At 33.7% G+C, this 12,225-nt stretch overlaps 1 protein-coding gene across 1 annotated transcript; it reads left to right on the forward strand.

The window, feature by feature from the left end:
* Window positions 1-359: 359 nt before the first annotated feature.
* Window positions 360-2,971, forward strand: LOC111388290 (nuclear export mediator factor NEMF-like). The gene is made up of 3 exons (XM_023012972.1): window positions 360-1,516; window positions 1,980-2,315; window positions 2,601-2,971. Exons 2-3 carry the CDS (start codon window positions 2,111-2,113, stop codon window positions 2,792-2,794), a joined length of 399 nt encoding a protein of 132 aa, XP_022868740.1. The 5' UTR covers window positions 360-1,516; window positions 1,980-2,110; the 3' UTR covers window positions 2,795-2,971.
* Window positions 2,972-12,225: the final 9,254 nt, after the last annotated feature.

Here is a 12,225-nt window from a genome sequence, read left to right on the forward strand (position 1 = left end):
AACTGGCCGGGTCAAACGGCTGTTGGCCACTAATTCCTCTCCTTGGGATCTCATTTGAATGAAAGGAGGGTAAGAAAATGGCCAACTGGGTCTCATGTTTTTCCTTATTTGTCGGTGATTGGGTCGACTGTGCTACAGTACTTTTCCTTCTCGGCTTCTGCTTCTTTTTCCTTGCAGTGAGGGGTAAAATTGGATTTGTCTTCATTTTTTTTTTATTTTCACTATTTTAAATAATTTTGCCTTTTTTTTTCTTTTTTTTCACTGATCAAAGGCCATTTTGGAAAACTGGCCGGGTCAAACGGCTGTTGGCCACTAATTCCTCTCCTTGGGATCTCATTTGAATGAAAGGAGGGTAAGAGGTGAAGGGGAAGAAATGATTGACATCGAGCAAACTGAACCTTTTAGACAAGTATCTGATTCTATTTCTGATTCTGAAAATGAAGTCTTGGATGAAAATGCCACAGTAGAATCACCCAGCACCATGGAATTGTTAACATAAAGACCAACCAAAGAGGATTTTTATTCAGAATCGTTCAATGGCTTAAATATTTCGATTGATAAAACTAGTAATTCACACGTCTCAGCAATTGGAGTTACAGCTCCAACGAATTACAATGATGGTGATGAAGTTTCTGGGAAAACCACTACTGCTTTCACATCACACCTGGAGGATCTTATTGATAGAGCTCTTGAGCTTGGATCTGCTACTGTATATGCGAAAAATTATGGACTCCAGTCTTCCCAAGGGGAATCAGGGGAAGAACAAACCAAGGAGCAAATAAAGAGAGAAAAACCTTATATTTCCAAAGCTGAAAGAAGAAAGATTAAGAAGGGTAAGAAAGATAATACTGAAGGTGCTTCCATTTACCATGAAAAAGAAGTGGAAGAAAATTGTGCTGAAAAAGATAATACTGAAGTTGAGACTGTTGACCTTGAAAAACAAGAGGTGGAAGAAAATCATGACACCACAAGTTACCCTGATAAAAATGTTAAAAAAATCGAAGCCAAATGGTGCCAAAATTAGTCGTGGACAGAGAGGTAAACTGAAGAAGATAAGGGAGAAGTATGCAGATCAAGATGAGGAGGAGCGAAGCATCCGAATTGCTTTGTTGGCTATAAGTATTGCTAAGTTATAATTCATCAAATCCAGCTACTAGGTTTGGATTGTAGTATTGTAAGATTCTATCAAATACAATGATAACTTGAACTTAATTGCTTTGTCCCAAAAAAAAATCTGAAAAACGAGCTATATAAAAAGTTCAATATGCACACATCTATATATATGATGTTAGAAAGTTCCCTTCCCCCTTTGAATTGAGGTTCTGGTTATACTAAAAGAGAAGGGAATTATGGTCATCAATAACTTGCAAAGAAACAGGTAATCTTATTACTGGTACCTTATGAGTTGCTGATATATTGATCTTACAATTAATCTACAGCTTGCTGGGAGATCGAAAAAGAACAATGTGATGTCTGAGGATGAAAAGCCCACTCCATAAAGGAAAAGCAACTACCAGTAAGATTTTGGTTTATATCAAATAAAAAAAATGGTTATGTGCATTCATTTGCTAATCACTTGGTTACTTGCTGAAAGTAAACACTGTGTTTATTTGGTCTGACAATACTGCTTGCTGCCTTGGGAAAAAGTGTGCTGCCTTTGTACAGAGCAGGGCGTTTATTTGTTGCCAGATAATGTCGAAAATTATTCATCTTTACTTTTCTGCAACTCAAGAATTGGCTTACAAATTTGATTGTATTGAATTTATTGAAAAAACAATTAGGTTCAGTATAGATATTGGAATCAGATTTTTTGACCGAACATAAATCGTGCCAAAGGTATTAGTCCCCAGATTATGTGGCCCGATTGTATTTCCAAATAATTGAGAACTATGGTTGTAGTCTAGATTATTGGATCTGCGCATTATGCTCCAGTGAATAGATAATTCCATAATGCATGACCAGCCCCCCCTCATTTGCAGAAACTGGAGATGCTTCAAAAATTTGTTACAAATGTAAAAAGGCAGGTCATTAGTCTCAAGATTGTCTAGAGCAGCCCGATGAAACGGTGCTTAATAATGCAAGTAGTAGAGGGGACAAGGCTTCCAATGGGATGGAAAGGGTGACCATGGAAGAAGATGATATTCATGAGATTGGTGAAGAAGAGAAAGGGAAATTAAATGATGTGGATTACTTGACTGGAAATTCGCTGCCTAATGATATCTTATTGTACGCAGTACCTGTCTGTGGTCCTTACAGTGCTGTACAATCATATAAATATCGAGTCAAAATTCCAGGAACATTAAAGAAAGGAAAAGGTACCTATATTTAGTAGTTTATTCTTTTCAAGATAGATTTTGTTACTTGCCACTGTTGAAAATATATTCTCATGGCTTCTCCCCGTCTGCTGAAATTGGAAGGTTCTTTTGGTTTCAAAGAATTTCAGAACTGCGTATTTATTTTGTTGCTGATGTTGAAGGGCTATTGCTTGTGGGAGTGGGACATTACTTTCTTGTCTTTTTCGGTTTCTGTTATTGCTTAGTTTACCCCTTCTTTTTTCCCATGAGCAGTTCATATTGACTTTTGCTGCTACTATTATGCAGCGGCAAAGGCAGCCATTAATTTATTTAATCACATACCGGAGGCTACAGGCAGAGAGAAGGAATTAATGAAGGCTTGTACAGATCCTGAGCTTGTTGCTGCTATTATTGGTAATGTGAAGATTTCAGCAACAGGCCTCACTCAGCTTAAGCAAAAGCAGAAGAGAAGCAAGACAACAAACGGGGGAGATAGCTAATTAAGCTTTGTTCATAAGTGCCTCTTATGTTGAATGCCTTTATAGGCAGTCAAAAATGAAGATACACATTCAAAGGACTGGAATATTGTATGTATCCACGCAGAAGTTTACACACAAAATCTGGGAGTCTATTGAAGAATTTGACTGCTAGAGATAAGATTCTCATTGCATTATGAATTCTCGTTGTATTGATTTTGACACGACGAGCAGTAAATGTAGACATGGAAGAAAATGAATAATGTGGGATGGAGATGTTAATAGACGACAATCTACTGACAAAGGCTAAAAAAACATTTTGCCTAAATCCTCATAAGATAAACAATAAATGCAGGCGCTACTCCTTAAATCATTTTTCAGCCGGGGGGATATCACTTAAATCTAAACCTTCTGCAGGCAAGTCTGAAGTCATAGGTCCTAAGATCCCATCAGAGTTGATGGTCAATACACTCTGCAAAAGCAGAGAAGAATAATATCAACTTCATAAAGGTGCATTAACTAATCAACATGGTCTTGTATGATATTCAAATTAGACGGGGTATAATTTAAATCCATTCTATGGTGATAGAAACCTTCATGGTTTCTTCTGGCTATGAAACAGAAATGGCCATCCAACATATTGATGCTGTGATTCTATTATATTCTCGGGTTCCTTCTAGATTAGTCCAAATGCTTATGTGTTGGTTATTTATTTTCATTTTATCCCTTTATTTAGTCCCTAAACTTTTGATTCTTTTTTTTTTTTTTAATTTCTTTTTCAATCATTGAGTTTCATCTAACAAATGAAATATACAAGAAAGTAGGCTATAATAATGGAAAGAACTCCTAAATTTTCATATTTAAAGGCCCAAATAAATGCATAAAATACACTTATTAAACACCCGCAAACTTAAACATCTATTTTTCCTCAAAGAAAGCTATAACCTAACTCAACAAACAAACATGCAATAAAATTTTGGTTAGATAACTTCTTGTTTTGTCTCAAGATTGAAATTATTACATCAACTTCATAAACAACTTCAAGGTCACAATACCCAAATCAATATCAACTTTTCTAATGTAAAACTGATGTGTGTGAAGAATTGAGTGAAACATCATGAACTTATAAGTTGCTTCAATTTGCGACCCTCAATGGTCAAATTTGTATTTTCTTCTCTCGTAAGATTCACACACTTCAAATTTATTCTTTTGATTCTTTTCCCAGTGTTTAATCTAAGGTTGAATTTTTATACTTATCTTCATCCTTATTAGTTTAGATGGGTCTCACTAATTATAAGTCAATACTTCATCAAATAAGGGTTCTTCAAATTTTTGATTGCTTCTGTTAGAATTAGGATGTGACCTGAATTCTATTTGAATACTAGTTAAAGTCTATTTGAAATTCTAATTGGGAGTTTGGAAGTCATTTTGAACATGAAGGACACTTGAAGGAGTCCAATTTGTAATAAGAGAGAAAACATTGCTAACAAGTGCTCGCTATGTGCTTAGCTCTTGCTCGAGTACCCAGAAAAGAAGTATTGACGCTCGATTTTCATGAGGCTTCTACTCAAGCGATAGGCCAATGTTTGACAGCTACGAGATCGTCGCTAATCAGTTGAAGATTTTGGCAATTTTTCTTCATTATTGTATAGACTTAATTATAGTCGAACCCCGTCACATCTTAAACTTTTCTTGCACTATAAATATGAAGAGTAAACTTCAAGAAAATTCAATCCTTACGTTATAAACAATAATTTGTAATTTTCATAATTTATATTAATAAAGTTCTCTTCTTTTGTTCATGGTATATTTTTACCACTTAAATATTGTGTTCTTGTTTGATTATTTTTCATATTGCCATATTATTATATTCGTTCAATTCCTAATAAGTGGTATCAAAATATATATAATTCTTGCTAATTTGCTAGTAGCTTTAACCTCCAAAAATCAACTAAGCTAATAAGCTCTTGCCGAAAGTCTAATTTTTCAAATAAGTATCTAGAGCTTAATCAAGGCATGTTGTGCGTCTTCTGTTTCATGCACATGCTTTTCAAATTTGTTGTGCATATTCTGTTTCATGCATAATCTTGATCCCTTTTGAGTATTCTTTTTGGGATTTTCAATAATTGTCCACATTGAGATCTTTTAGGGCAGCTTTACAACATGACAATTTTTCTCCTTTATGCAATGATGCAATGTCCCTTATTAAACACTCATTCTAAAAAATCGACATCTAAATTAAGATTTCATCTAATTTTCAACTCATCGATTTTAGACAATTCACACAAGAATTTATACACATGAAATCTCCATTCATATAAATATCTTCTTACAACAATTCAACCACTCTCAAAATATGTTAAATTTGGTCTAAGTAAGTATAATATAGTAATATTTGGATTTAGCATTTAAATTCTACTACTTCAACTTGAAGCACAATCAATACATTTTTTCACAGCGTTAAGCTCAATTCACTTGCCAAATAGTATCAAGTTTTACATGAATAAGAATCAATTTATCTAAACAAATAACATATTCATAGTTCATAAATCAACACGTAGTTTCAAATATATTCATCATGTCGATAAGACTACATACCTAGCACACACAAGCACGCAATAAATAAGTAAATATTTTTGAATTTTTTATTATTTTTAAACTTCAAATTTTCTCATATGTAATAAACCAGTAAAAAACACACAAGTACAAATAATCAAATTAAAAACTCAATATTTTTTCCCAAATATAAAAGTAAAAATTTAGTTTAAAAACTAGAATATGGCATGTATGAGAACCCGTTATTTTGCTCTATTGGAGCTTTGGAAAATGTGTCACCTGTAAGTATTATGCCCTAGGTCCAATCAACTTTGGACATAAATACTTTTATATATAATTAATGCAATTAAATGGCAGATCTATTATTTAATTAATAGACAATTAAATAAATAATAGAGTCCGTAGATTCAAACAATTGTAATTTGTTAATCACAAGGAGTTGTGATTGTGAGATATAAATTACATCTGATTGAATCTTAAATCTTCCGTGGTCGTAAGTAATAACGAGATACGGATATCGTTATTACGGATAGACCATCAATAACGAGATACGGATAGACCATCACATGTGACATTTCTTACTTGTGAAGTAAGTAACTGATCTCACAAGTTAAAGTGTGGTGACACTTAAATGAACATGTGGATGTTTTGTTATAGAACAAAATATTGGAGACCCGTCGAGAGATTCCACATGGATAACTATCTGAGTGTCGGTGGTTAATCTCTAACGTTCGGTAGTGAAATTGGTCCTTTGACTTGAGGTCGTCATGGTACCTTATATGAGGACAGTCATACTTTGGCGGTGTTGGATGTTGCTCTGAAAAGGGCCGCTAATACGACATCGTTCGGGTACGTCAAGAATCGTATGAAGGTTGTGATTGATCAATAAAGGATTCGTCACTCTTAGATAGTAGGAGATTATGATCTGCGTTTCATCCAATTAAGTCAATGATCAAATCCTTGGCCAAGGTGTACTCATAAGTCGAAAAGGAGTTTTCGATTTATATTGACTTAATAGTGGAGTGAAAGATATGATCAATGATCGAGATTGACACAACTCCATATCTCGTAATTGATATGATCATATTGACGAAGGGATTATAATTTCACGGTAAACGAACGAATTTGGTTTTGTCATACCACGTGACATTTCCCGTCACATGTATTGCCCTGACACATTGTTAGATGTCAATTAGGGACGGCGAATGTGAATTGACGATAAATTAAAAGGGTGTTTTAATTTATCAATTTTGATTAGATCAGAATAATATTTCACGTCGTTAAGCATCGTGGTCGGGAACCAATGGGTCACACACAAAAGAGAATTGGAAGATTGCAAAATTTCCAATTGGTTAATTTAACAATCGTTGGATAAATTAATTAATTGGATTTGTTATTTATATTTTCGAATTAATTAATTGGATTAATTAATTCACGGACCGGATTTAATTAATTGGATTAATTAATTCACGGACTGGGTTTAATTAATTGGATTAATTAATTATTGGACCGGACCGGGCTGAGCCTGTTTGGGTTTATATAAATACATAACTAGGGTTTGAGGTCCATTAAGGTTTTCATTATTCTTGCTGGCACAAGAGAAAACCCTAGAGGCTGCAATCATATTCTCTGTGTGGATCACCGTTGGAGGCTGGACAATTGGACAGCTGTGGTGGCGAATCAAAGTTGTGGAACGAAAAGAAAAGCAAAAGGATTGCAGACCGGAAAAGGTACAATCCTATCACAATTTCTATCTAAACACAAAGGCGATTCTTGGTGGGAATCTAAAATTATTTTAAATTCCGCTGTGCATGTATAAGTAAATTCCCAACATCACCTGCATATTTAATTGAATATAAAAGAAAATGGAAACAAACCAACTTGCAAATCTGTATCTTACCTTGATAGCTCTAAAGAAATTTTTTGATTGCACGTTCCAACTTCTCCTAAATTTCTCTGCTTTGGATATTTAGTGGATATCTTGTTTCTAATTTCAAAAGAGTAATTGGAACGGTCATGTTTTCTGATTCAGAAGATTGGCTTTAGGTAGTGATATTTTACTTATTCTAATGGCATATATATACTGTAGTCTATTTGTTGATTCCTAATGAATTTAGAATTAGTTTTGATGTTTATCCCAATTAAATTGGATTTAGGATTAACTAAAAGATTTGTATTAATTATCAATGATTAATCTGCCCATCACTTACGATATCTAATTGGGATTAGTTTCATAAATGATCCTCCAATAAATTTCTATTACATTGACAATATTAAGATTTTGTTTACTCTAATAATATAAATAAACAATACACACATGTTCCCTGATTGAGAGATGGATTCAGTGGATGAATAAGTTAATTAATTAGTTAGGATGATCTTTTTCCTTGTTTTACTTTGTTTTGATCTAACTTGATTTCATCTTATCGAAAATAACTTTTTCTCGTGTCAAGGACTACTAATGAATTACGACATTCAAAATGAGTCCAATATCGATAAATCAAATCTTGTTCCATCATTATCTAATTTTTTAACCGAAATAAAATAGAAATTAAAATCCTATTCCATTTTTAATCCTAACTTTTCTAAATATAAATATATAATAATACAAAATAAATAAATTTATATCTATAAAATTTCCAAAATTTCTAGGTTGCTACAGATCTATGTGCTTCTCATCTATCGAAGGTATATTTTCATTCACTACCACTTGTATCATAACTTTTATTTCTAAAAGTTGAATCACACATTGTAGTAATTACCTAAACTGCAATCATTGCAGGGAAAATCACTTTTCATTTGTTCGATAATCGAATTAGACTAGCAATTCGCCAAAAACGAATAAACCCGAAGTTATCATGAAATCAAAAACCACGTTTCATTGACTCGATTCCAATCGAATTGACTAGCAATTCACCAAAAAAGAACAGAAATGAAAAACTACTTTTCATTGGCTCGATTCCAATCGAATTAGACTAGCAATTCGCCAAAAACGAACAAATCCAAAGTTATCATGATACCAAAACCCACTTTTCATTGACTCGATTACAATCGAATTAGACTAGTAATTCTCCAAAAACGAACAAAGTCGAAGTTATCATGAAATTAAAAGTCACTTTTCATTGGCTAGATTCCAATCGAATTGGACAAGCAATTCGTCAAAAATGAACAAACCAGAAGTTATCATGAAACCAAAATCAACTTCCCATTGGCTCGATTGCAATCGAATTAGACTGGAATTTCACCAAAAATGAACAAACCCGAAGTTATCATGAAATCAAAAACCACTTTTCATTGGCTCGATTCCAATCGAATTAGTCAATCAATTCGCCAAAAACGAACAAACCCGAAGTTATCATGAAACCAAAACTCACTTTTCGTTTTCTCAATTACAATCGAATTAGACAAGTAATTCGCTAAAAATGAAAAAACCCGAAGTTATCATGAAATCAAAAACCACTTTTCATTAACTCGATTCCAATCGAATTAGACTAGCAATTCGTCAAAAATGAACAAACTCGAAGTTGTCATGATATCAAAAACCACTTTTCATTGGCTCGATTCCAATCGAATTAGACTGGAATTTCGCCAAAAATGAACAAACTCGAAGTTATCATGAAATCAAAAATCAGTTTTCATTGGCTCAATTCCTATCGAATTAGACTAGCAATTTGTCAAAAACGAACAAACTCAAAGTTATCATGAAATCAAAAACCACTTTTCATTCGTTCGATTCCAATCGAATTAGACTAGCAATTCCCTAAAAAATGAACAAACTCGAAGTTATCATGAAATTAAAAGCCACTTTTAATTGGCTCGATTCCTATGGAATTAGACTAGCAATTTGCCAAAAATGAACAAACCCGAAGTTATCATGAAATCAAAAACTACTTTTCATTGGTTCGATTCCAATCGAATTAGTCTAGCAATTTCTCAAAAACGAACAAGCCCGAAGTTATCATGAAATCAAAAGCCACTTTTCGATGGCTCGATTCCAATCGAATTAGACTAGCAAATCGTCAAAAACGAACAGACCTAAAGTTATCGTGAAATGAAAAACCACTTTTCGATTGGCGCGATTCTAATCGAATTAGACTAGCAATTCGTCAAAAATGAACAAACCCAAAGTTATCATAAAATGCAAAACTTCTTTTCATTGGCTAGATTCCAATCGAATTAGACTAGCAATTCGTCAAAAATGAACAAATCCGAAGTTATCATGAAACCAAAACCAACTTTTTGTTCGCTCGATTACAATCGAATTAGACTAGCAATTCGTCAAAAATGAAAAAACCTGAAGTTAACATGAAATCAAAAATCACATTTCATTAGCTCGATTCCAATCGAATTAGGCTAGCAATTCGTCAAAAATGAATAGACTCGAAGTTATCATAAAATCAAAAACCAATTTTCATTGGCTCGATTCCAATCGAATTAGATTGGAACTTCTCCAAAAACGAACAAACCCGAAGGTATCATGAAATCAAAAGCCACTTTTCATTGGCTCGATTCCAATTGGATTAGACTAGCGATTCGCCAAAAATGAAAAAACTCGAAGTTATTATGAAATCAAAAACCACTTTTCATTGGCTCGTTTCCTATCGAATTAGACTAGCAATTCGCCAAAAATGAACAAACCCGACGTTATCTTGAAATCAAAAACCACTTTTCATTTGCTCCATAATCGAATTAGACTAGCAATTCGCCAAAAATGAACAAACCCGAAGTTATCATGAAATCAAAAATTACTTTTCATTGACTCGATTCCAATCGAATTAGACTAGCAATTCGCAAAAAAATGAACAGAAATGAAAAACTACTTTTCATTGGCTCGATTCCAATCGAATTAGACTAGGAATTCACCAAAAACGAGCAAACCCAAAGTTATCATGAAACCAAAACCCACTTTTCATTGACGCGATTACAATCGAATTATCATGAAATCAAAAGCCACTTTTCATTGGCTCAATTCCAATCGACTTGGACAAGCAATTCGTGAAAAACGAACAAACCCGAAGTTATCATGAAACCAAAAACCACTTTCCATTGGCTCGATCGCAATCGAATTAGACTGGAATTTCACCAAAAATGAACAAACCCGAAGTTATCATGAAATCAAAACTCACTTTTCATTGGCTTGATTCCAATCGAATTAGACTCGCAATTCGCCAAAAATGAACAAGCCTGAAGTTATCATGAAATCAAAAACCACTTTTCATTGGCTCGATTCCTATCGAATTAGTCTAGCAATTCGCCAAAAACGAACGAACCTGAAGTTATCATGAAACGAAAACTCACTTTTCGTTGGCTCCATTACAATTGAATTAGACTAGCAATTCGCCAAAAATGAAAAAACCCGAAGTTATCATGAAATAAAAAACCACTTTTCATTAGCTCGATTCCAATCGAATTAAACGAGCAATTCGCCAAAAAAAAACAAACCCGAAGTTATCATGAGATCAAAAACAACTTTTCATTGACTCGATTCCAATCGAATTAGACTGGAATTTCGCCAAAAACCAACAAACCCGAAGTTATCATGAAATTAAAAGCCACTTTTCATTTGCTCGATTGACTCGATTCCAATCGAATTAGACTGGAATTTCGCCAAAAACCAACAAACCCGAAGTTATCATGAAATTAAAAGCCACTTTTCATTTGCTCGATTCCAATCGAATTAGACTAGCAATTCGATAAAAATGAACAAATTCGAAGTTATCATGAAATTAAAAACCACTTTTCATTGGCTCGATTTCTATCGAATTAGACTAGCAATTCGCCAAAAAAGAACAAACTCGAAGTTATCATGAAAGAAAAAATCACTTTTCATTAGCTTGATTCCAATCGAATTAGACTAGTAATTCCCAAAGACGAACAAACCCGAAGTTATCTTGAAATCAAAAATCACTTTTCATTTGCTCAATAATCGAATTAGACTAACAATTCGTCAAAAATGAACAAACCCGAAGTTATCATGAAATCCAAAACCACTTTTCATTGACTCGATTCCAATAGAATTAGACTAGCAATTCGCCAAAAATGAATAGAAATGAAAAACTGCTTCTCATTGGCTCGATTCCAATCGAATTAGACTAGCAATTCGTCAAAAATGAACAAACCCAAAGTTATTATGAAACCAAAACCCACTTTTCATTGACTCGATTACAGTCAAATTAGACTTGGAATTCGCCAAAAACGAACAAAGCTGAAGGTGTCATGAAATCAAAACCCACTTTTCCCAAAACCCAATTTTCATTGACTCGATTACAGTCAAATTAGACTTGGAATTCGCCAAAAACGAACAAAGCTGAAGGTGTCATGAAATCAAAACCCACTTTTCACTGGCCCGATCCCAATCGAATTGGACAAGCAAATCGTCAAAAACGAACAAACCCGAAGTTATCATGAAACCAAAAACAACTTTCCATTGGCTCGATTGCAATCGAATTAGACTGGAATTTCGCCAAAAATGAACAAACCCGAAGTTATCGTGAAATCAAAACCCACTTCTCATTGGATCGATTCGAATCGAATTAGACTAGCAATTCGCGAAAAAATGAACAAACTCGAAGTTATCATGAAATCAAAAGCCACTTTTAATTGGCTCGATTCCTATCGAATTAGACTAGCAATTTGCTAAAAATGAAAAAACCTGAAGTTATCATGAAATCAAAAACCACTTTTCATTAGCTCGATTCTAATCGAATTAGACTAGCAAATTTTCAAAAATGAACAAATTCGAAGTTGTCATGATATCAAAAACTACTTTTCATTGGATCGATTCCAATCAAATTAGACTAAAATTTCGCAAAAAACGAACAAACCCGAAGTTATCATGAAATCAAAAGCCACTTTTCATTGGCTCGATTCCAATCGAATTAGACTCGCAATTCGCCAAA

Source organism: Olea europaea, unplaced genomic scaffold (assembly GCF_002742605.1).
Source record: "Olea europaea var. sylvestris unplaced genomic scaffold, O_europaea_v1 scaffold481, whole genome shotgun sequence".
NCBI classification, from domain to species: domain Eukaryota; kingdom Viridiplantae; phylum Streptophyta; class Magnoliopsida; order Lamiales; family Oleaceae; genus Olea; species Olea europaea.